Source organism: Lithobates pipiens, unplaced genomic scaffold, assembly GCF_037356315.1.
Source record: "Lithobates pipiens isolate NorthernLeopardFrog02 unplaced genomic scaffold, aLitPip1_a1.2 Scaffold_3, whole genome shotgun sequence".
Lineage (NCBI taxonomy): Eukaryota > Metazoa > Chordata > Amphibia > Anura > Ranidae > Lithobates > Lithobates pipiens.
Genome location: NW_027507790.1, coordinates 938,347 through 964,210, shown reverse-complemented (window position 1 = coordinate 964,210; position 25,864 = coordinate 938,347). Strand labels below are relative to the sequence as shown.

At 43.0% G+C, this 25,864-nt stretch overlaps 1 protein-coding gene across 1 annotated transcript; it reads right to left on the bottom strand.

The window, feature by feature from the left end:
- Positions 1–4,138: 4,138 nt before the first annotated feature.
- On the bottom strand, positions 4,139–7,631 carry LOC143939930 (olfactory receptor 5F1-like). The gene is made up of 2 exons (XM_077461022.1): positions 7,472–7,631; positions 4,139–5,449 (listed from the first exon to the last, which is right to left on the bottom strand). The coding sequence occupies exons 1-2, from the start codon at positions 7,525–7,527 to the stop codon at positions 4,477–4,479; spliced, it is 1,029 nt and encodes a 342-aa protein (XP_077317148.1). The 5' UTR covers positions 7,528–7,631; the 3' UTR covers positions 4,139–4,476.
- Positions 7,632–25,864: the final 18,233 nt, after the last annotated feature.

Genomic DNA, 25,864 nt, shown 5'->3' with positions numbered 1-25,864 from the left:
AATTTATGGAACATGTCTTTTCTCAGGAAGAAATACATACAAATATGCAGCCATTTCGGTACACAGACTGGTATCTTAAAAGAGACCTTACAAACTCTTTGGGTGTCCTGAGGGTGCCCAGCAGGGCAACCAGAGAGCAACCCCCCTGAGTAGTGATAACACCACCATGACTAGCCTCTGATATAGCTCTAGCCATATGTGAGGTTAAACGTTGCTTCCGCTCCTGTAAGCACTATCTGTTTGTTGGCATGATAACATAATGCAGAGATATACTTATGCTTGATCTGTTACCTTTTGTTTCCTATATATGACATGTACATGTTTATGAGTGAAAATCTGAATAAACATTTTTAAAAAAAAAAATAGACAGCTGCAGAATCGGTCAGCACTCAGCTCAGTAGTCAAGTATAATAGGCTTTCTATATTTGAAATAAAGTATATTATACGCGTACAACCCTATATACTGTACACCTATACCAGTCCTTAAAAGGACCTTTGTGGACCTAGTAGCTAGTGATTTGCAGACTGTCCCTCAGTCCCTATACTGATAAAAGACAGCTGCAGTATCGGTCAGCACTCAGCTCAGCAGTCAAGTATAATAGGCTTTCTATATTTGAAAGAAAGTATATTATATTTGTACAACCCTATATACTGTACACCTATACCTGTCCTTAAAAGGACCTTTGTTGACCTAGTAGCTAGTGATTTGCAGACTGTCCCTCAGTCCCTACACTGATAAAAGACAGCTGCAGAATCAGTCAGCACTCAAATCACAGGCAAGTATAATAGGCTTTCTATATTTGAAAGAAAGTATATTATACGTGTACAACCCTATATACTGTACACCTATACCAGTCCTTAAAAGGACCTTTGTGAGCCTAGTAGCTAGTGATTTGCAGACTGTCCCTCAGTCCCTACACTGATAAAAGACAGCTGCAGAATCAGTCAGCACTCAGCTCAGCAGTCAAGTATAATAGGCTTTCTATATTTGAAAGAAAGTATATTATACGTGTACAACCCAATATACTGTACACCTATACCAGTCTTTAAAAGGACCTTTGTGGACCTAATAGTAATAGCTAGTGATTAAACTGACTGTACCTGCTCCACACAGCGTCCTTTCCCTACACTGACAAAAGACAGCTGCAGAATCGGTCAGCAGTGCATTCATCAATCAGCAGCACAGCAGTCAGCAGCAGTGCACCAGAACCCTATATACTGTACACCTATACCAGTCCTTAAAAGGACTTTTGTGGACCTAATAGCTAGTGATTTGTGTCACTACAGTCTGTCCCTGCTCCACACAGCAACCTCTCCCTACACTGACAAAAGACAGAATGTAAAATGGCTGCCAGATCAGGTCTATTTATAAGGTAGGGGGAATGTCCAATTGTCCATGTGCTGAAATGTCTCAATTGGCTGTCCTGTACCCCATGATGGATGTGTCATCATGGGTCAAAGTTCTTTCACAATGTAAACGCATATGTCCGCCGCGCGAACAGCGACAAAAGTCCTCCGGCTTGGCGAATCGCGAACACGCAAAATTCGTCGCGAACCAACCGCCGGGCAAACCGCAAGGCCATCCCTACATACAGTATATGTCCCTTATAAAACATGGTACAGGTTGTACTGGAACAGCTTTACAGATAGGAAATTCGTTCATCTGATTTTGGTCTGGTGCTTCTTTCTGTGTTTTTATAGTTTAGACTTTATATCCATAATTTTTTTAGTTTTTTTTAATTGCATTCAGTTTTTTTAGTGTTACATGTCAAAAAAATTAGGAGAAGGGGCAAACATGAGTGGCACATGCAGCGTGCAACTGATTGACATTGCACATTGCATGTACCACTCACTGCTGGTCTCTTTTTAATTTCCTGGATCAGCGCTCTGACATTGTGTGAGCAGTGTGTTGACTGTGCATCTGGATTTTAGTTTAAGTTTCCTCCAGAACAAAATCCATTATATGCTATCTTTTTATATAAAGCTGGGGTCAAAAGTTTTGAAAATGACACAAATATACACAAAGTCTGCTGCCTCAATTTTACTGATGGTAATTTGCATATACTCCAGAATGCTATGAAGAGTGACCAAATTAATTGCAAAGTCCCTCTTTGCCATGAAAATGACCTTAATCCCATAAAAAACCATTTCCACTGCATATGTGAAGAAGGCCTCTGGGCACCCAAGAAAGTCCAGCAAGTTACAGTTGATTCAGTTGTGGGATCGGGGCACCACCAGTGCACAGCTTGCTCAGGAATGGCAGCAGGCAGGTGTGAGTGCATCTGCATGCATAATGAGGCGACAAATTTTGGAGGATGGGCTGGTGTCAAGAAGTTCAGCTAAGGCCGCGTACACACGGGCGGACTGTCTGACGGACTTGGTCCGCCGAAACGTGTTTCAGCGGACAATCCGCTCGTGTGTGGGCTTCAGCGGACTTTTTCAGTGGACAGTCTGGCGGACTAAGTCTTTCGGAATTTCCGTAATATTGTCCGTCCAACTTTGGTTTCAGCGGACAGTCCGCTCGTGAGTAGGCAAGTTGGACGGACTAAGTATGGCGCATGCTCAGAAAGGATTTACATGGCCGAAGGTTGCATTGCAGTGTATTCGACGTCGTATTTCTAGTCCCGTCGTACGTGCTGTACACGTCATCGCGCAAGCTTTCAGCGGACTGTCTGTTCGTCGTGTGTGGTCAAGTCCGTTCATTCAAAAGTAGGACGGACTGTCTTTCGGATTGTCTGACGGACTTAGTTGGCCAGACAGTCCGCCCGTGTGTACGCGGCCTAAGAAGCCACTTCTCTCCAAGAAAAGCATCAGGTACAGACTGATATCCTGCAAAAGGTACAGATTGGACTGCTGTGGACTGTGGTAAAGTGATTTTCTTTGATGAATCCCCTTTCTGATTGTTTGGGGCATCCAGAAAAAAACCTTGTCCAGAGAAGAAAAGTTGAGCGCTACAATCAGTCCTGTGTCATCCCAACAGTAAAGCACCATGAGACCATTCATGTGCAGGGCTGCTTCTCAGCCAAGGGAGTGGGCTCACTCACAACTAAGAGCACAGCCATGAATGAAGAATGGTACAAAAACATCCTCTGAGAGAAACTTCTCCCAACCATCCAAGAACAGTATGGTGACGAACAATACCTTTTCCAACATGATGGAGTACCTTGTCATAAGGCAAAAGTGATAACTAAGTGGCTTGGAGAAAACATCAAAATTTTGAGTCCACGGCCAGGAAACTCCCCAGACCTTAATCTCATTAAGAACTTGTGGTCAGTCCTCAAGAGGCGGGTGAATGAAAAAAAACACAAATTCTGACAAACTCCAAGCATTTATTATGAAAGAATGGGCTTCCGTCAGTCTCAGAAGTTAATTGACAGCATTTTTAAAGGTCTTATGCCGTGTACACACGATCGGAAATTCCGGCCAGAAAAAGACCAATGAGAGCTTTTCATCGGAAAATGCGACTGCGTGTATGCTCCATCGGAATTTAGCTGTCCGAATTTCCGCCAGCCAAAAATTGATAGCATGTTCTCAATTTTCCAGGCGGAAAAACTTTCTATCAGAAATTACGATCATGTGTATGCAATTCCGACACACCAAAAATCACGCATGCTCAGATTCAACTACGAGACAGAAGCTATTGGCTACTGGCTATTGAACTTACTTTTTCTAGTCCCGTCGTACATGTTGTACTTCACCGTGTTATATACGATCGGAATTTGATGTGACCGTGTGTAGGCAAGACAGCTTGAGCCGAATTCTGTCCGAATTCCGTCGGGAAAACCATCAGAGCTTTTTCCGACGAGAATTCCAATCGTGTGTACGCGGCATTAAAGCGGAAGTAAAGGCAGGAAAAAAAAACACACCCTGTAAAGCAAAGGCATAATGAGCTAGTATGCATAGCATACTAGCTCATTATGAATAACTTACCCGAGATGGAAGCCCCCAAAGTGACCCTCATTCTTCTCCTCCATCTATTCCAGAGTGATTTCCGGGTATCGTGGCTCCGGCGCTGTGACTGGCTGGAGCCGCGATGATGTCACTCCGGCGCATGCATGATCACCGTTAGCAGCGGCATGCTCAGTGCGCCTGCACGCCACTGTCTACGGCGCATGCGCTATAGACATCGTCAGTCTTTTGCCAATATCTCCTAAACCGTGTAGGTTTAGGAGATATTTGTTGCACCTACAGGTAAGCCTTAATCTAGACTTACCTGTAAGTAAAAGTGGTCCCAGAGGGTTTACAACCACTTTAAAAAAGAAGGGTCAACATTGCAAATTGCCCCTTTGCATAAACTTAGGGTAATTGTCAAAAAAAATGTCTTTGACACTTATGAAATGCTTATAATTATACTTCAGTATATCATAGTAACATCTGACAAAAAAAACATCTAAAAACACTAAAGCAGCAGACTTGACGTGAAAAAAAATATTTGTGTCATTCTCAAAACTTTTGGCCACTGCTGTATAATAGCAGCTAAGAAAACCTGGCACCTCTATAAGTGATTGCCTTCCACCGCTGTAAGGTCTTCCATAGTGCCCTCTGAACATCTTTATTCCTAAAACTGTATAATAAAGGATTGATAAGTGGAGTGACTACAGTATATGCCAGAGAAAATATGTGATCCTTATTATAGAATGACTGTGAAGATGGACGGAGATATGTTAAGATAGCTGTCCCAAAGAACATGCTGACCACGAGGAGATGAGAAGTACATGTGGAGAAAGCCTTTTTCTTTCCACTGGCACTAGGGATCTTGATTACTGCACGAATAACAAAGATGTATGAGATAAGAGTTAGAAGAAGGGAGCCCAGTATCACACTGCCACCAAAAAGAAAGACCACTAATTCATTAATATGCGTGTTCTTGCAAGATAGCTTCAAAAGCGGTGGAATCTCACAGAAATAATGTCTAATAAGGTGGTCACGGCAATAGGGTAATGCAGCAGTAAGAGCAGTGTTCACTAATGAAGATATTAACCCAACAGTCCAGCAGGTAATTGCCATATAGATGCAAAGGGACTTGTTCATGATTACAGTATACAATAAAGGTTGGCATATAGCGACATATCTATCATATGCCATCATACCAAGCAGAATGCATTCTGAGCCCCCTAAAGTTATAAATGTAAACATTTGAACAAAACAGCCCACAAATGAGATTCCTTTGGCTTCCTTTAGCACATTGTTTAAAGTATTTGGCGTGATTGCTGTAGTATACAATAACTCAATTATAGCGAGGTTGACCAAAAAGAAATACATAGGAGTGTGAAGACAGGAATCAAAGAAGACAACAGATATAACCATGGAATTTGCAGCCACAGTCATAATGTAAGCAAGAGAGATTATCATAAAGACCCATGGTTGGTATGCTGGTATGGACACTAGGCCTTGGAAGAGAAATCCATCAGCAAGTGTTACATTCTTTTTCAGTGCACTTTCTTTGTACCTTTTTAAAAAAAAAAAAAAAAGAAAGGAAGATATTTATACCTAGTAATCCATAATCCATGCATATTTCATAAAAATGTACTAATACTGTTGAGGAGATGTCTAACATCTCTGGGAGAATTCTAAAAAAAAGCCTTTGGGCGATCCAAATCCATGATATCTATATTAAAATGAGATATACTGAGTGGAATTCAACTATTTTGTTGTGGTTTTTAAAAATGATTTATAATAAGGTTTAACTCTCTATAACTATTCTTGTGTTAAATAACACATCAATAAAAATGCATTCTCCTATATGTTACAGTGCAAAATAACATTGTATACAGTAATGTCATGATATGTGGTCACTTTCCACAGCAAGCAATCTTTGTAGCAATCCACACATAAAAGTGTTATCCAGATTAATTATTCTGCAAAAATCCAACATAGAGCCAAACACTCTTCCCCTGTGTTTGAGGCTCACTTTCTGTTGTCTACCAAACTTAAAAAAAAACTAAAATATTTTAGTATGTCAGAGTCCCTTTATATCACCAACAAGGGGTATTCATTCTTTAAGAATCATGCTGGGATGATGTCTCATGTTTTTTTTTCCACATTTTGACTTCATCTTCACTGTCACATTCCAGGCTTGCTGGGGGCACTTCTGGATACCAGGTGAAACAGATCCCATATATTTTTTTCACCTATGTATGGCTTTAAAAGAAAATCAATCACAAGCAACAGTTAATTCTGGCCTCATCCGACCCACATTACAAGATACAATCAGCAGGGCTGTCCAGCTAATTCCGCCTCTTCAGCATTTAATGCCAATGACTCCAATCAAGTAGCATCTGCTTAGTAGAAGGTAGATCCCAAGCTGCATCAAGTGCTTAACTGATTGCCAATTTAGTGTCTTCATTGACCATTTTAACTGCTCTAGAAGATACACCTTGTGAGCAAGAACGTAATAGTTCAGAGGTACAGTATGTACTTGTGTTCCCTTTAGACAGTTTATATATGGAGTCCATGGTTGTGCAGGTTAATGAATCTGACATAGGCATATGAGAATCTATCACAATATATGTATCAGAAGTTACTGCAAAGGATCACCACAGAAAAATTACATTGTAATGGGTTGAAATATAGAAATCAACTGCCCACTGATCTCTGCAGTTTATAATCTGGGGGAGCTTACCCGACATACCTTATGCATTGGTTGATCTAAGGTTGTCTTTACCAATTATCCACACATTCAGGGGGGAAGTGTCCATTAAATAAAAAGTGAAGTTTATTTATTTGACATTGGATTTATTATATTTAAACATAAATGCATTGGTGGAAATACATTTTTCTTAATAGGAGTTCAAGAACCCAGAAAGCTTACAACACATATATCAGCCATAGGATCCATACTCATACATTTAAATTAAAGATTTCCACGCATGTACAGAAACTAGCAAAATGTTTTCATTTGATGAAAAAAGTCAGAATTTACATGCCAAGGACATTTAAAATAAAGGCATTTATCCCTTTGCCCCTTTGCCTGACTTGACCTGACCCTTCCCACTCTATCACTCCCCAGATACATAGTTACAGTTCAGCTGTTTGCTTACTTCTAGCCCCAAAAGTTTTCACTGTCCTGTCAACACCTGCACATTAGTGCCCCTTGGACTTCTACGGTGCTGTGTCCCAAGACTGGAGATGATCCTATTGAAGTCCAAGAGGCTGTACTGTGCATGCATGGTAAGGACAGTGGGTATAAACAAACAATGGAATGTTGGCCATCAGAACAAGGTAAGTATGCATTTGTGGAAGGGGAAGGGGGGGTTTGTTTAGTTAGGCCAGGGGAAAAGGGCTAAAAGAATACATGCACTTTGTTTTAAAGTGCACTTTTCCTTTACTTATAATACATTGTTAACCTCATGCTTATATAATGAATAATGGGTCATGTTATACTGAAACAGGTAAAAGAGAAATACATAAATTTTTTTACCATTGAAGATGGTATAATGAAAAGAAAGGATACCGTTGTTTTTTATCTTACCTACTTTCCAATGCCCAATTCAGAATCGTACTATATAATAAGTATTTTGATTCCATTCCATTAGTTCAAAACAGAATCTGTCATGAATTGTAGCTCATGGTATAAAGAATGCATTTTTTGAACACTTAGTATAACTATAAATAAGATTTATACTACTCAGGTAATATAACGTCAAGTCTAGAGGGAACAACAGCTTACATCTTCTTTACTACTTTAACTTTTTCATTTTTGTAAAAGTTAAACAAATTCTACTTTCTAGTTTCTACCACTCAGGGAAATGATGTCAAGTCTAGAGGGAACAACAGCTTACACTTTCTTTGCTACTAATTCTAGTTAAATTCACTGCTTTCTAGTTTCTACTTAACTAAGATTTTGAGTTTAAAAGTTTTTAAATTAAGGTTTTATTTGTTTTGTAAGTTATACCTATGCATATGTAATTTTGGTTCACAAATAAACATTTATTACATTAATAAAATAATTTCCAAAGCACGTATCAAAGAGACATCACAGCAGAGGCAACATGACGTTTGGCTTGCTTTGTCTAATTTAAATTTTGACCTGAACCAAGCAATAAGAGAAGAGTCACATTTTTGTGTGTGCTGAACTATGGGAACTTTTTACAACATGCTGACAAGCAAGCTCTGCAAGACATGCAAAAAAAAATTAAATTTTACATACAATGCTGTGAAAAAGTATTTGCCCCCTTTCTGATGTTTTATTTCTTTGCATATTTGTCACACATAAATGACTCAGATCATCAAAAAAATTTTTATTACACAAAGATAAGTAAATACAAAATGCAGTTTTTAAATGATGGTTAATTTATTAAGGCAAAAAGGCTGTAAAAACCTATCTGGCTTTATGTGAAAAAGTAATTACCCCCTAAACCTAGTAACTGGTTGTGCCACCCTTGGTGGCAACAACTGCAATCAAGCATTTGCAAAAACTGGCAATGAGTCTTTCACATTGCTGTGGAGCAATTTTGGCCCACTCTTCTTTGCAGAATTGTTTTAATTCAGCCACATTTGAGGGTTTTCCAGCATGAATGGCCCTTGTAAGGTCATTATACAGCATCTCAATTGGATTTAATGTTGGGAACTCTGATCCCCGGCTAGAGGTACCAAAGAGGAAGGAGAGCTAGCGGACTATTGCGGTGCAGATTACAATATGTAAATACAGTTTGAAAGGCAATGTAAAATATTCAATCAGTTTATTGAAATATAAAATCACAAAACTATACAAACAATCAAAGGCTAGTAAAGGAAATTGTGTATTTCAACTAGTTTCACTTTGCAGCTTCTTCAGGAAATACATACATCTAAAAAATATATAACATAATTAGATATACATATAGAAAAAATATATAATGTAATGGGGAGGATGTATCAGAGGATTGGTAGAATATAAGGGGAACAATGAACGGGGGGTTGGGCTGTATTTATAGTGGTCTTTCCCGCTATCCAGACAGGCCATTCTGATCCGGAGGAGACTCGACATGCCTGCCGAAATTTGTAAGGCCGCGTACACACGCGCGGACTGTTTGCCCAACCTTGTTCGTCAAACAGTTTCGGCAAACAGTCCGCTCAAAATTTGCATGAGCGGACTTGCCCACACACGAGCGGACTGTTTCAACGAACTGTTTGCCAAACAGTCCGCTCAACTTTTGAAATGAACGGACTCGCCCACGTAAGGCGGAGGCAAATCCGCCCATTTCGAGCGCGTGTACAGGTAGGCGGGGCCCGCGAAGGAGACGTCGCGGGCTCCGCCGCCTGGAATGGGCTTAAAGGGGAACCCCAACGCCGAAAAAAATCGGCGTGGGGGTTCCCCCAAAGTCCACACCAGACCCTTGTCCGAGCACGCTACCCGGCCGGCCAGGAAAGGGGGGCGAGCGAGCGCGCCCCCCCTCCTGAGCCGTACCAGGCCGCGTGCCCTCAACATGGGGGGGTGCCTTGGGGAAGGGGGGGCCGCGCGGCCCCCCCACCCCAAAGCACCTTGTCCCCATGTTGATGAGGACAAGGGCCTCTTCCCGACAACCCTGGCCGTTGGTTGTCGGGGTCTGCGGGCGGGGGGCTTATCGGAATCCGGGAGCCCCCTTTAAGAAGGGGGCCCCCGGATACCGGCCCCCCACCCTATGTGAATGAGTATGGGGTACAATGTACCCCTACCCATTCACCTGTGAAATAAAGTACAAAAAAAAACACAACACAGGGAAAAAATATTTTATTGCACAGCTCCGGGGGTCTTCCGTCTTCGGGGGTCTTCTCGCCGGACTCCTCCGCTATCTGTGTGTAGCTCTTTTACTAGCGGAGGAGTCCGGCTTTCTTCCTCCCCGCCGCCGGCCTCTTCTCCCGACTTCGGGGGTCTTGTCCCCCTCTTCGGTTCTTCTGACGAGCTCTCCGGCCGGAATGCCAGAGCCGCGCTGTGCGGTCACTTATATAGTGACAATGGGGCGGTGTCACATGGTATATGTCACATGGGTTGGTCACATGGTGACCCCGCCCCCTTACGATGTCATAGTCCCCATGTGACATCAACCCATGTGACCAACCCATGTGACATATACCATGTGACACCGCCCCATTGTCACTATATAAGTGACCGCACAGCGCGGCCCTGGCATTCCGGCCGGAGAGCTCGTCGAGTCAACATCTCCAGGAGAAGAAGAAGAAGAACAAGAAGAAGAACAAGAACGGAAGGCGGCGGCGGCGGCGACGACAGCGGCGACAGAAGACCGGGCCACCGCCTGTAAAAGAGCTACAAGAAGGCGCGGTGGCCCGGCAGAAGAACCGAAGGCGGCGACAGAAGAACGGAAGGCAGCGGCGACAGAAGACCGGGCCACCGCCTGTAAAAGAGCTACAAGAAGGCGCGGTGGCCCGGCAGAAGAACCGAAGAGGGGGACAAGACCCCCGAAGTCGGGAGAAGAGGCCGGCGGCGGGGAGGAAGAAAGCCGGACTCCTCCGCTAGTAAAAGAGCTACACACAGATAGCGGAGGAGTCCGGCGAGAAGACCCCCGAAGACGGAAGACCCCCCGGAGCTGTGCAATAAAATATTTTTTCCCTGTGTTGTGTTTTTTTTTGTACTTTATTTCACAGGTGAATGGGTAGGGGTACATTGTACCCCATACTCATTCACATAGGGTGGGGGGCCGGTATCCGGGGGCCCCCTTCTTAAAGGGGGCTCCCGGATTCCGATAAGCCCCCCGCCCGCAGACCCCGACAACCAACGGCCAGGGTTGTCGGGAAGAGGCCCTTGTCCTCATCAACATGGGGACAAGGTGCTTTGGGGTGGGGGGGCCGCGCGGCCCCCCCTTCCCCAAGGCACCCCCCCATGTTGAGGGCACGCGGCCTGGTACGGCTCAGGAGGGGGGGCGCGCTCGCTCGCCCCCCTTTCCTGGCCGGCCGGGTAGCGTGCTCGGACAAGGGTCTGGTGTGGACTTTGGGGGAACCCCCACGCCGATTTTTTTCGGCGTTGGGGTTCCCCTTTAAGCCCATTCCAGGCGGCGGAGCCCGCGATGTCTCCTTCGCGGGCCCCGCCTACCTGTACACGCGCTCGAAATGGGCGGACTTTCCGAGCGGGAACAGTCCGCTCATTTCGAAAGTACAGCGGACAGGCCCACACACGGGCGGACTGTTCGCTCAAACACAGTTTCAGCGGACAGTTTTTCGGAATTTCCGAAAGACTTTGTCCGTCCAACTGTCCGCTGAAACTGTCCGCTGAAAGCCCACACACGAGCGGACTGTCCGCCCAAACACTGTTCAGCGGACAAGGTTGGGCGAACAGTCCGCCCGTGTGTACGCGGCCTAAGTCAGCATGTGCAGACTATGGGCTTAATGTGACCACATCTGTGACTATTTATTTATTTACAGTTTTACTTTTGGTCATTGTATCAAATATTACCTTTACAGAGGCTACCACGCTATTCCATAGTATCTTTCTTCCTGATGTACGTTCCATCCTGTATATCTGCCAGGCTGTCATGGCTGAAACCATATCCTCTATTTGTGGGGTGGCTTCACGGCCTCTCTCCGGTCATAAAAAGTCCATCACTGTATTATCATACCTGTGCTGAACGGATCATTATACCTATACTGTTTATCCTTATCAATCTGGTTTCTGGTCTCACTGGGTTTAGATTTCTATGTGGTTCATATTTCTTTTTGTCTCTATTGGCACTCTCTTGATTAGTGTTTACACCATTCCCCCTATCCTCACACTTGGTTGCTGTGCATGTTTTAAATGACCTCCTAGTCTCTCACACAATTCGTGGTCTTTATCCACTTGATATTTTATCACTTCCCGTTTTGGTGCACTTCACTTTTCCCCTTCATTTCTTCACTTTCACCAGTCATTATCTGACCCAGGTGAATTTTACTATAAATCGTTTCCTTATCTCTGTGGACAGGTGCACATTTTATATAAATCTATATAACCTTATACAGATACGGGCCTGTTTCTGGGTTAATATAGCCCCCAGCCACCGATGGAAACCCCGCTCGGTGCATGAGTTACTTTGGTGGCTTGAGTTTTAGGATAAGACCCTGATGTTATTTACCCATTTATCATGTCATTTCACTGTTCCCCTTATCTTCTACCTTTCCTCCCCATTGCATTATATATTTTTTCTATATGTACAGTATATCTAATTATGTTATATATTTTTTAGATGTATATATTTCCTGAAGAAGCTGCAAAGCGAAACTAGTCTAAATGCACCATTTCCTTTACTAGCATTTGATTGTTTGTATAGTTTTGTGATTTTATATTTCAATAAACTGATTTAATATTTTACATTGCCTTTCGAACTGTATTTACATATTGTAATCTGCACCGCAATAGTCCGCTAGCTCCCTTTTCTCTTTGGTACCTCTGGCCGGGGACCAGAGTTCCCAACATTTATTCCATGTTATTTTGGATGATGGTGCATGATGTATAACTATTGAATCTAATAATTTTCTATTGTCCTCATGTGAGGCCATCCATTTTTTCAATTGGATTTAAGTCTGGGCTTTGACTAGACCACTCCAAAACCTACATTTTGCTTTGTTTGAATTATTTGGAGGTGGACTTGCTGTTGTGTTTCGAATCATTGTCCTGCTGCATAACCCAAGTTCACTTGAGCTTGAGGTCATGAACTGATGGCCTGACATTCTCCTTTAGGATTTTCTGGTAGAGCTCAGAATTCATGGTTCCATCAATTATGGTAAGTCGTCCAGGTCCTGAAGCTACAAAGCAGCAATAGACCATCACGTTACCACCACCATGTCTGACTGTTGGTATGATGTTCTTGTTATGAAATGCTGTATTCGTTTTATGCCAGATGTAACGGAATGCACACCTTCCAAAAAGTAAAATTTTTGTCTCATCAGTCCACAGAATATTTGCCTAAAAGTCTTGGGGATAATCAAGATTTTTTTTTGTAAACGTGAGATGAGCCTTTGTGTTCTTTTTGGTCAGCAGTGGCTTTGACCTTGGAACTCTCCCATGGATGCCATTTTTGCGCAGTCTCTTTCTTATTGTTGAATCATGAACGCTGATCTTACCTGAGGCAAGTGAGGCCTGCAGTTCTTTAGATGTTGTTCTGTTGCTCACTATAGTTCCAAAGCCTTAGAAATGGCTTTGAAACCCTTCCTAGACCGATACATGTAGATTAATTTGTTTCTAATTTGTTCTTGATTTTTTTTAGATTGTGGCATGATGTGTGACTTTTTGCGATCTGTTAGCGTGCTTCATTTTGCCAGACAGCTTCTATTTATGTGATTTCTTGATTCAACCGGTCTGGTAGTAATCAGGCCTGGGTGTGGCAAGTGAAATTTAACTCAGCTTTCCAAAAAATTGTGGTTAATCACAGTTCATTCATGATTCAGCATGGGAGGGGGCAATTACTTTTCTAATCTTCAAATATTGCACTCGCATAGTTCAAAGTAAATCAAGCACTTTGACACCAGTGCCACTATTTACTTTAAGGTAGAGGGTAAATACAGTGTTTAGTTTGATTAAAGTGGCAGCTTTAACAAATTCTCTAATTTTTCAATTTTTTTTGGCGCAGTGGTGGGGCTTCAAGTGTGGGCATGTTAAACTTGCAGACCATCAACTGTATATACCTTACTAAATTATTATTATTTTTTTATTCTTGTCCATTATAAAGAAATAAAAAAATATACAAAACCACTGCACACTGCTGTTTAAATGTGTCCTATGGTATGCTGCAAACACCCATGTAATATGTTCAACTTCATAAAAATGATAATAATATTGATAATAAGATATCAATGTTTAGTTTTGTACATAGGAACATCCATTGCAAATAAACAACTACCATTATTCAAAAAAACACCTAATAATGCCTCTGGCAGAAACAAGGGCTGCAGTACCAGAACAGGTAAATGTTGCTGTCTGATTTCATATTAGTGCTAGGCTAAACAAAAAATAATTTGTGCAACCATCTGGAATGACTCATTCAAATGCAGTCCAGGGAAGATTTAAAGACCACCACCCAAAACTATTAGATGCATTTTGCTTAGAAGATAGAGTGGAGCAGGTTAAAATTATGTTTTACATCCATAGCCATTTCATTTAGCTCCAGACCAGAAAGACATTTTGTGTTAAAAAGAAGTCCCCACCAGACCAAGATTCCTCCACCCATCCCGCTTGTGTGGATGGGGGAATCAAACGAATAAAAATGAACCATGTCTTCCCAGTTTAAGAATTATCATGCTGAAAGTATGTGTTTTAAATAATCCAATTACCGCCAAGCCCAGAGGTTCCTGCTGTTTCCTTCCCCCCCTTCTTTTTTTAAAGGGCCAGTTATAGGAGGAATGTGTAGCATCAGCTAGTCTGGAGTCAATGTAGCTGATGCTGAAGGCTTTGGGTTGATTTACTAAATGCACAGCATTTTCTCTTGCACATGATTGGAAAATGGAAGTCAGCAGAGCTTCATCTCATTCACCAAGCTCTGGGGAAAATTCCCTTGCAATGTGCAAAGGGAACCATCAATTTGCCTTTAGTAAATCAAATGTGTTTGTTTTGAGCCTCTACGGCTCCTCTACTGCAACATATGTATATGTCACTGAAAGGTTACCAACCTAGTCCTATTCAACTGCTTGGAGTGGCCATGTAAGCAGGTGGATGTTAAATATTTATTATGGTTAAAAATGCTTTACTGTTTTGTAGTTTATGTATTTTATTAGATGTTTGTGTTATAATGTAGCACTGTTTAATTGTGTTTGCCCTGCTGAGGTGGTATTCAGTTGGGGTAACGGTTAACTCTGCTAACCAAGGTCTTCCTGGGTTTTTTGGGAAAGTACCACCCTCCATTGGGGCAAACACATAAAAAGGGGGGCCACCTCTGGTGGGGGGCGCCAGAGTGAGTAAGATGGTCGGAGGTTCAGTTCCAGGTCTCCCCATCTAAGGAGGAGCATGCTGCTAAGGATGTGATCAACTACTTACCTACCCTTTGTAAGAGTCCCGCCGGGGTTCCAGAGGTATTGGCTCATGCTTTACTCAAGAACTCTAATGCCGCATACACACACTGGACTTTTCGAGGGACTTGGTCCGACGGTCTTTCCGACTGACTTTCGGTGGAGTTCCGACGGACTTTCCGAATGAACGGACTTGGCCACACACAATCACACCAAAGTCAGACGGATTCAAATGTGATGACGTACGACCGGACTAGAATAAGGAAGTTCATAGCCAGTAGCCAATAGCTGCCCTAGCGTCGGTTTTTGTCCTTTGGAATAGCATATACACGAATGGATTTCTCAGTCCGGCGGTGTTCCGGTGGAAAAATTTAAAACATGTTCTATTTCTAAAGTCCGCCAGATTTTTGGCAAGCAAAGGTCCGATGGGGCCATACACGATCGAATTGTCCGACGGACTCGTTCCGTCGGACCTTTGCTGTCAAAAAGTCCGGTCATGTGTACGCGGCATTAGGACTTTCTCAGTTGTTTAACCACTTGCCGACCGCCGCACGACGATATACGTCGACAGAATGGCACGGGCAGGCATATGGGCGTATATATACGTCCTTGCCTTCCCGCGGGTGGGGGGCCCGATCGGGCCCCCCCCGGTGCCTGCGGCGGTCGGTATTCGTTCGGGAGCGATCCGGGATGAGGGGGCGGCCATTCATTCATGGCCACCCCCTCGCGATCGCTCCCGACGAATAGAAATGCTGCGTGACATCACTTCCTCTCCTGTAATGTAAACACAGGAGAGGAAGTGATGTTATCTCTCCTCCGTGTCGGTATTTTTCGTTCCGGCACCGAGGAGAGAGGATCGGTGAGTTGCACCAACACGACACTACACAGTAGAACATGCCAGGCACACTCACACCCCCCCTTCACCCCCCGATCACCCCCCCAATTACCCCTGCCCCCCCAGTCACAGTGACACCAATTGCATTTTTTTTTTTTTTTTGCATTGGTGTCATTTGTGACTGTAATAACTGTTAGGGCAGTTAGGGTTAGCCCCCTTTAGTTCTAATGTACCCCCCTAACCCCCCCAATAAAGGTAGGTATTTAGGTTCGCCGCAACTTTTTATAGCGCCAGGGACCCCCATATACTACCGCATAAAGCCCCCTGATTGCCCCCTAGTTAACCCTTTCACCAGTGATCACCATATAACTGTTACAGGTGACGCTGGTTGGTTAGTTATTTTTTTATAGTTTCAGGGCACCCGCCATTTATTACCTAATAAAGGTTTAACCCCCTGATCACCCAGGGGGTGTCATTTGTGACTGTAATAACTGTTAGGGCAGTTAGGGTTAGCCCCCTTTAGTTCTAAGGTACCCCCCTAACCCCCCCAATAAAGGTTTAACCCCGTGATCACCCCCCGTCGCCAGTGTCACTAAGGCTGGGTTCACATTGCAGCGGTTTATGAGAACGGATGTGATTCGCACCGCACTGCAGTGCAAATCACATCCGATCTCTGTGCGATTCGAGTTCAGCCATACAGATAGTATGGCTGAATTCGTGTCGCAACCGCCGCACCCGCCGCAAACTCGCACGGGACCCTTTTTTTGGTCCGCAGCAGAATCGGATCGCATGGGTGTTCACACCATGCGATCCGAGTTTGCAGATCGCACTGCGATATGCGAACTGATCTGGGGTGTCATTAACATTTCACTGACACTCCCAGCAGTTCGCATAGGGCAGTGTGAACTGCCGCCGGGAGGCATGCGATGCGGGAACCCGCCGCGGATTTGTGGCGTTCCTGCATCGCTCCAGTGTGAACCCAGCCTAATAAGCGATCGTTTTTCTGATCGCTGTATTAGTGTCACAGGTGACGCTAGTTAGGCAGGTAGGTATTTAGGTTTGCCGCAGCTTTTTATAGCGCCAGGGACCCCCATATACTACCGCATAAAGCCCCCTGATTGCCCCCTAGTTAACCCTTTCACCAGTGATCACCATATAACTGTTACAGGTGACGCTGGTTGGTTAGTTATTTTTTTATAGTTTCAGGGCACCCGCCATTTATTACCTAGTCTCACTAGTGTACCCCTAAATTTAGGGGTGTCTACTTTCCAAAATGGGGTCATTTGGGGGGGTTTGTGCCATCTTGGCATTTTATGGCCTTCAAAACTGTAACGCCCTTAGAAAGCCTGAAGGCGGTGCTTGGTTTTCGGGGCCCCGTACGCGGCTAGGCTCCAAAAAAGTCCCACATATGTGGTATCCCCGTTCTCAGGAGAAGCAGCAGAATTGATTTTGGGGTGTCATTTCACATATGCCCATGGCATGCGTGAGCAATATATCATTTAGTGACAACTTTGTGAAAAAAATTAATAAAATAAAAAAGTTTGTAATTTTCCCGCAACTTGTGGCAAAATATAAAATATTCCATGGACTCAACATGCCTCTCAGCAAATATCTTGGGGTGTCTACTTTCAAAAATGGGGTCATTTGTGGGGGTTTTGTGCCATCTTGGCATTTTATGGCCTTCAAAACTGTAATAGGTAGTGAGGAGTGAAGTCAAATATTTACGCCCTTAGAAAACCTGAAGGCGGTTCTTGGCTTTCGGGGCCCCGTACGCGGCTAGGCTCCCAAAAAATCCCACACATGTGGTATCCTCGTACTCAGGAGAAGCAGCAGAATTTATTTTGGGGTGTCATTTCACATATGCCCATGGCATGTGTGAGCAATATATCATTTAGTGACAACTTTGTGAAAAAAAAATAAAAAAAAATTAAAGTTTGTAATTTTCCCGCAACTTGTGGCAAAATATAAAATATTCCATGGACTCAACATGCCTCTCAGCAAATAGCTTGGGGTGTCTACTTTCTAAAATGGGGTCATTTGTGGGGGTTTTGTGCCATCTTGGCATTTTATGGCCTTCAAAACTGTAATAGGTAGTGAGAAGTGAAATCAAAAATTTACGCCCTTAGAAAGCCTGAAGGCGGTGCTTGGTTTTCGGGGCCCCGTACGCGGCTAGGCTCCCAAAAAGTCCCACATATGTGGTATCCCCGTACTCAGGAGAAGCAGAAGAATTTATTTTGGGGTGTCATTTCACATATGCCCATAGCATGTGTGAGCAATATATCATTTAGTGACAACTTTGTGTAAAAAAAAAAAAAAAATTTTTTTTTTTGTCATTATTCAATCGCTTGAGGCAAAAAAATAAAATATTCAATGGGCTCAACATGCCACTTATCAATTTCCTTAGGGGGTCTACTTTCCAAAATGGGGTCATTTGGGGGGGTTTTGTACTGCCCTGCTATTTTAGCACCTCAAGAAATGAGATAGGCAGTCGTAAACTAAAAGCTGCGTAAATTCCAGAAAACGTACCTTAGGCCGCGTACACACGTACACACGTCAGCAGAAGGAGTGTGTGTAGATAGATAGATAGATAGATAGATAGATAGATAGATATAGATATAGATATAGATATAGATAGATAGATAGATAGATAGATAGATAGATAGATAGATAGATAGATAGATAGATAGATAGATAGATAGATAGATAGATAGATAGAGAGATATAGATAGATAGATATAGATAGATATAGATATAGATATAGATAGATAGATAGATAGATAGATAGATAGATAGATAGATAGATAGATAGATAGATAGATATAGAGATAGATATAGATATAGATAGATAGATATAGATATAGATATAGATAGATAGATATAGATATAGATATATAGATATATAGATATATATGGATTGATATATATGGATTGTCAACTCATTAATTAGTCCCCCCACTCAAATTGGTTGCAGGTGTTGGATACTCATTAATTAGTCCCCCCCACCCCACTCAAATTGCTTGCAGGTGTTGGATACTCATTAATTAGTCCCCCCATCCCAATCAAATTGCTTGCAGGTGTTGGATACTCATTAATTAGTCCCCCCACCCCAATCAAATTGCTTGCAGGTGTTGGATACTCATTAATTAGTCCCCCCACCCCAATCAAATTGCTTGCAGGTGTTGGATACTCATTAATTAGTCCCCCCACCCCACTTACCCACCTAATTTATGTCCCCTGGTCCATCAGAGGGCTGATTAATCTGTGAATTGGTCCGCCTATTTTTTTTTATTTTTTTTTGCAGAAAACAAATTTGCAATATTTCTGTTTAACTGTTGTTCCAAAATGTTTTTGAGTTTTATTTGTTATGAATTGTTTTTATTTAATGACTAATTTTTTTTTTCCTGTGTTTGACTCCCCAGTGTCCTTCCACGCCACAGGAATGGCAGACTGTGGCTTCCCAATTCGCTGCCCGTTGGGACTTTCCCAACTGCGGAGGGGCGATTGACGGGAAACATGTGAGGATTGTGCCCCCACCCCATTCGGGGTCCTACTATTGGAATTATAAGGGGTTCCATAGTGTGGTGCTAATGGCGGTGGTGTCGGCACAATGTGACTTTCTTTATGTGGATGTGGGGAAGAACGGCCGGATGTCTGACGGAGGAGTCTTTAGGCAGACCGAGTTCTGCCACCGTCTTATCACTGGTGGCCTGGACTTGCCACCAGATGCCGAGAATGTGGAGGGTCTACCGTTTGTGTTTCTGGCTGATGAAGCGTTCGGTCTGAGTGAACATCTTATGAAACCCTTCCCCCAAAGGACCCTCACCCCGGAGAGGAGGGTTTTTAATTACCGGCTGGCCAGAGCAAGAAGGCTTGTGGAGAGTGCCTTTGGCATTATGGCCAGCCGGTTCCGTCTGTTACTGACAGTGATCAACCTTGCAGAATATAAACTGAACTATGTGATTCTGTGCTGCTGCATTCTGCACAATTTTCTACATAAATTTTCAGGTAACCAATACCTGCAGCCTATTGGGCCTGAGGCCGGACTAATATTTCCAGAACTGACAGGGCTGGATCATGCCCTTCCTGGCTTAGCCCCCCAAACAGCACGTGAGGTGCGTGACCGCTATGTCAGCTATTTTAATGGTAGGGGGGCTATTCCAATGCCAGCTGAGCAATAAAAATGTATTTTTCTTGAAATATGTATTGTCTGTTCAAATTTTTAAGTTTGGTTCTTGTTTGCTTTTCACGTTGCTTGTCTCCTACATTGTCCTAATTCAGGGATATGCAATTGGCCAACCTCCAGCTGGTGCAAAACTACAAGTCAATCATGCCTCTGGGTCTCATGCTTGTGGCTGTCAGTCTTGCTATGCTTCATGGGACTTGTAGTTCTGCAACAGCTGGATTTCCACTTATTGCATATTCCTGTCCTAGTGCATTTGTATAGCAAAGTGGTTTTTGACAATAGGAAATAAGGCCCTTTGTGACAGAAAACACAAAATGACTTCCCAAACTGGTATTGAGTATTGAAAGAAGTAGACACACACACACACACATCTTTTTTTTGATTTTTTAATAGTGCACATTCCAACCAGTGCCTCTTTTTTAGATATTTTTCTTTTTGTGTTTTTTTTTTTGTTTTTTGTTTTTTGTTTTTTTTTTTGTAAACATAGAAATATATAGATATATCTATATCTAAAATACAATTATCACAAAAAATAAAAATAAAAGCATATTTTTAACTATTTACATAAAACAAGGGGTAAAGCCAAATTTTGAAGATGCACACCAAAAATTGGTAATGTCAACATGTGCTATGTACCATCATGAGTGATCAATGGATGTGTTTGGTGTGTGCAATCCCTTCCTCTCACATACTAGAATGAGGAAGGGTTTGCAAACACCAAATGCGTCCATTGCGATCCTCTGATGGCACATAGCACATGTTGCATCTTCAAAATTTGGCCTCTAAAAACTATGTTGTAAAAACATTAAAAACGTTTTGCCAAGGGAATGAAGAACATGATCGATTGGGTTTTACGGAAAAGGGGCTTAGATTCTCCCTAAAACATTGATCATGTTCTTCATTCCCTGCCTCATAGTGATCAGTTCTCTTTGTATGTTGATAATTTGGTTCTCCATACGATCAATCTGCCCATTCCAGGCCATGATGTCACCAATCAGTCTCTGGGCACTGTCAGAGGTAAATGGCTCCGCGGCTTGTCCTACCACAACCAGATCATCACCTAAAAACATGTGTAGATAAAAAATTGTTTAAAATATACAGCCATTAATTGTTTACCTTAAGCTGGGTTGTCAGACACTCACTTTGTGGGGTGTGTATCTCCACCTGCTCTTCCTCCTCCACATCTAGCCCTGGGCTCGGCTGATCCAGCGGAGCTATGGAGCTTGGTCCAGCGGAGGATACGGAGCTTGGCTGCTCCCTCTCGGACACTGGGCTGGGCAGCTCCAATACCGTCACGGGGCTGGGGCTAACTGCCCAATCAGGCTGGCGAGGTCGGGGGGTCCTGGGCTGCTCCGCCTCTTGTCTGAGTCTTTGTTCCCCTATGAGAATGAAAAAAAAAAAGGATACTTTTAAGCATAGTGATATTTGAGTTCAGAAATTTGAATATGAAACATTGGTTTGAAGTGGTGTACAATTATTAGCTGGTTATTACAAGCTCCTAGTTTAATACATCATTAAAATGACATTTTTTTAGTTAGGCTGTGTTCAGACTGCTGCGATGTGCGAACGCTGCAAATCTACTGTGGTTTCACGCATCACATGCGCAGTTCGCACTGCCCTATGTGACCTTCTGGGAGTATCAGTGTAAAGTTTTATTGACACCTCCAAATTAGTTCTCATATCACAGTGCAATCTTTAAACTCGGACAGGAATCGGACCACATGGTGTGAACACCCATGTGATCCGATTCGGCTGTGGACTAAAAAAAGGGCCATGTACAAGTTTGGGCCGGATGCGATGCAAATTCAGCCATACTATATGTATGGCTGAAATCACATCACACAGAGATCACATGTGATTTGCACTGCAGTGCGGTGCAAATCACATTTGATCTCGTACATTGCAGCAATGTGAACCTAGCCTTTAACCAAACTGTGATACTTTATATCTTTTGTCCAAGTTTCACAGACGGACACACTCGAATCATCCCCTGGAGTACCTGTGTGTGATTATGTCAAAAAATGTTCTATGATGTCCCAAACTACACTAAATGTTTCCCAGTCCAGATGTTGAACCAGCATTTTATCTATCTATCTATCTATCTATCTATCTATCTATCTATCTATCTATCTATCTATCTATCTATCTCATTTTTTTTATTGAGTCTACATTGCACTGAATAAATTTATGAAACTTTATTCAAAATTTATATCCTAGAAACTGAGTGTGACAATTCAGTTTATCATGAACAATACAAAAAAATTAATAACTAATTAAAATCTAATCCAACACCAGATAAATTTACACCATATACAAATTCATGCTATTTACGCCCACATATACGAACAACCATATGCGCTCATTACATGAACTATTAACTACACGAACGATCAAATCCGCCAGATTTACATACAATACCTACACGAACGATTACGATCAAATCCGTCAGATTTACATACAATACCTACACGAACGATTACGAACAAATCCGCCAGATTTACATATAATACCTATACGAACGATTATGTCCGACAGTCACGATAAACGCGGAGTTTACTCACTTTTTTTCAGGGCCTTTTTGATGCGATGATATTGCTCCGGCTCCCTGGACTTGATGTCGGACCATCGTTTCTGGAGCTGGTCCTTGCCTCTTCGTACCCCAAATTTGTTATGCAACGTTGTGACGACCTTATCCAAGATCCCGCTTTTCCGGACATTGGGTTTGGGGTACGGGCCATGTTCCCCATCATAGTCCTCCCTTCTTAATATAGCCACCATCTCCACCATCTCTTCAAAGGCCATATTGGTGGCCTTATATCTCCTCCTTGCTCCGGAAGCATGGGGTCCATGGCTTTCCTCCGCGCTGCTCACGCTGCTCATTGAATTTGTGTCCGCCATTTTCACCTATCATTCACCCACAGTGGAACGAGGGTAAAAGGGGCGGGGAAATACGGTCACAAGGAACGTCAGGGGCGGGCGACGCAGGCGGAGCCTGAACGCATGTGCTGTATATAAAGCATTACCGCGAGGCCGTACGCTTGTCCGAACGGAAGCAGCGAGTGCTACACGCGACGGTAAGATAGTTATCGTTTTATTTTAGTTTAATTTTAAGCCTGCGTTAGGAATGTGTATATTGAAATTGAATCTTATTGATGTTTAATTGATTTTTATGTGGGTTGGTGGTTGAGTGGGGTTGGTGTTTTGTGTGGTAATGTGGGGGTGGGGGTGGGTGTATAGGGGGGGGGTAGTGTGTGTGTGTGTGTGTGTGTGTGTATATGGGGGGGTAGTGTGTGTAGTGTGTGTGTGTGTGTGGGGGGGAGTGTTTGTGTGTGTGGGAGGGGTAGTGTGTGTGTGTGTGTGTGTGTGTGTGTGTGTGTATGGGGGGTAGTGTGTGTGTGTGTGTGTGTGTGTGTGGGGGGGGGGGGGGTAGTGTGTGTGTGTGTGTGTGTGTATGGGGGGGTAGTGTGTGTGTGTGTGTGTGTGGGGGGGGGTAGTGTTTGTGTGTGTGGGAGGGGTAGTGTGTGTGTGTGTGTGTGTGTGTGTATATGGGGGGGTAGTGTGTGTAGTGTGTGTGTGTGTGTGTGTGTGTGTGTGTGTGTGTGTGTGTGTGTGTGTGTGTGTGTGTGTGTGTGTGGGGGGGGTAGTGTTTGTGTGTGTGGGGGGTAGTGTGTGTGTGGGGGGTAGTGTGTGTGTGGGGGGGGTAGCGTGTGTGGTAGTGTGTGACTCGCCTACATTGTCACAATATAAATAGTGTGCATTTGGTCTGACTTTTTTTTCTTTTTTTTTAGTATTTATTTACTTTATTTTTTTGTTTTTTTATTTTTCAGAAAACAACATAAACAGAAAATGCAAAAGTATACCCCAGACCCCTTTAAGGAGGAGGCCTTCCTCTCCACATTTCTTGATTTAATTGAGTCGCACAGTAGTCTTTGGGATTCAAAACACCCACAATATTCTAGCCGTGCTGCCCGGAAGAAGACACTGGAGACAGTTTTGACGTTTGTGAAAACCCGACTCCCCCAAGCAGACACTGACTTTGTGAACGCCAAAATTAAGAACCTGCGTAGCGTGTATAGGCGGGAGCGCAGAAAGATCCTAGAGTCCCAAACATCAGGATCAGCAGCAAGTCAGGTCTATGTACCTAGGCTGTGGTATTATGACAGGCTGCGTTTTCTGGATGACACGTCAGAAGCCAGGCAGTCACTTTCTACTCTTCCGTCTACCCTTCCCTCCACCCTTCCCTCCACCTCAGGTGAGCCATCCCTGGAAGATCCAGACCCTTCCTTGCTGGACGAAGTTGATGCGCCCAGCTGGAGCCAGGTATATTTTAGTTTCTAAAGTTTGGATTGCTCAAATATTAATGATGTAAAGTTCAATGTTTGAATTGCTTCCAAATCTAGGATTTCATCACAAATTAAATTAGATAGAAGGATACAGCAGTTTACACAAATGTGGCTCAAATCTTGGTGAACTGATGGAAAAATGATGGTGTCAAAATGATAGCCTTTTGTATTTCAAGACAAATGTATTTGCAAGTGAGAACTGTAAAATTGTTAGTGATTGATGATTTCAAAATATAGACATATTTTAGTTATTGATTTCTTTGTTTTTTACACAGGATGAGCTCACCCAGGAGGAGGCCGGGACCAGTGGTATGGAGGAGGAGGCCGGGACCAGCCACACACAGGAGCTAGCTGGGCCCAGCAGGAGTCGGACCGAAAGCCAGGTCCCTCCCCTCCGCCTAGCCAGCAAAAGGCCCAGGAGGATGACCCGTACAGAGGAGGAGTCCTTGGCACTTATACGCCAAGCCACCCAAGTTCTGACCAAACCCCCCAATCCTGAGGAGGCCTATGGCACTTATCTGGCTAGTAAGCTACTCGAAATGGAAAAACCACAGCGCAACTTGTGTGAAGCAATATTTTTTGATGCCATCCAACGGGGTCTGAAGGATGAGCTCACACCGACCACCAAGCTTTATAACGCAGACCCTACTGCTCCTCCTCCTCCTCCTCCTCCTCCTCCTACCACAAGTCCACCACCAGAGGCACAGCCTCCAGCGACGCGTGGAGGGAAGGCTAGACGGAAGAGTCGCAAGTGACTGCCTGGCTTCAGTCTGCTCTGAAAGAAGACGCAGGCTGTTGTAGTACCACAGTCTGGGGACATAGATCTCATCTGCTGCTGTTCCTGGTCTTTGGGATTCTAGGACCTGGTTGTGCTCCCTATTTACATGCTACACAGGTTCGGAATTTTGGTGGCCACTCACTTGATGTGTGCCTGGGGGACAAAAGGCTTCACAAACGTCAAAATTGTCTCCAGTGTTGCCTCCCTCTTGATTTAGTTTTGTTCTGAGGAAAAATAAAAATGTATTATTTCAAAAAATATTGTATGTTTTTTTTTTGTTTTTTGTTTTTTTTATTTTTTATTTTGGCTTAAAAAACAAAGTTTATTTGTGAGTAGGCAGATACATGTCAAAAGACTCATGTAAGTAAATATGCTAACTTCAAGTGCAATTTTTAAAGCACTGCAAGTGCACTTGGAAGTGCAGTCACTGTAAATTTGAGGCTTAACATTTGAAATGAGGGGAAGCTCTGCTGATTTTGAACATGCAATCATGTGTAAGCTAAAATGCTGGTTTGGGTATCTATCTATCTATCTATCTATCTCTACTTGCATAGTCCTGCTTGGCCAAAAAAAATGCAAGTCCATCTTGTTTCAACCCCCCCCCCCCCCCACAAAAAGAAAAAAAAAAAAAAATGACAATAGTAGTTCCAAAAATATATAGTAATAGATAAATTCTATATATTTTTTCATAAATATATATATATATATATATATATATATATATATATATATATATATATATATATATATATATATATATTTATATATATATATATATAAATATATATATATATATATATATATATTTTTTTGGGGGGGTTTTTATTTTATTTATT

Coding starts and splice junctions, on each gene's coding strand:
- LOC143939930 (XM_077461022.1), bottom strand. CDS start 7,527: ATGGAATCAAAATACTTATTATATAGTACGATTCTGAATTGGGCATTG. Junction 5,450..7,471: donor AATTGGGCATTGGAAAGTAG/GTAAGATAAAAA, acceptor TTTTTTAAAAAG/GTACAAAGAAAGTGCACTGA.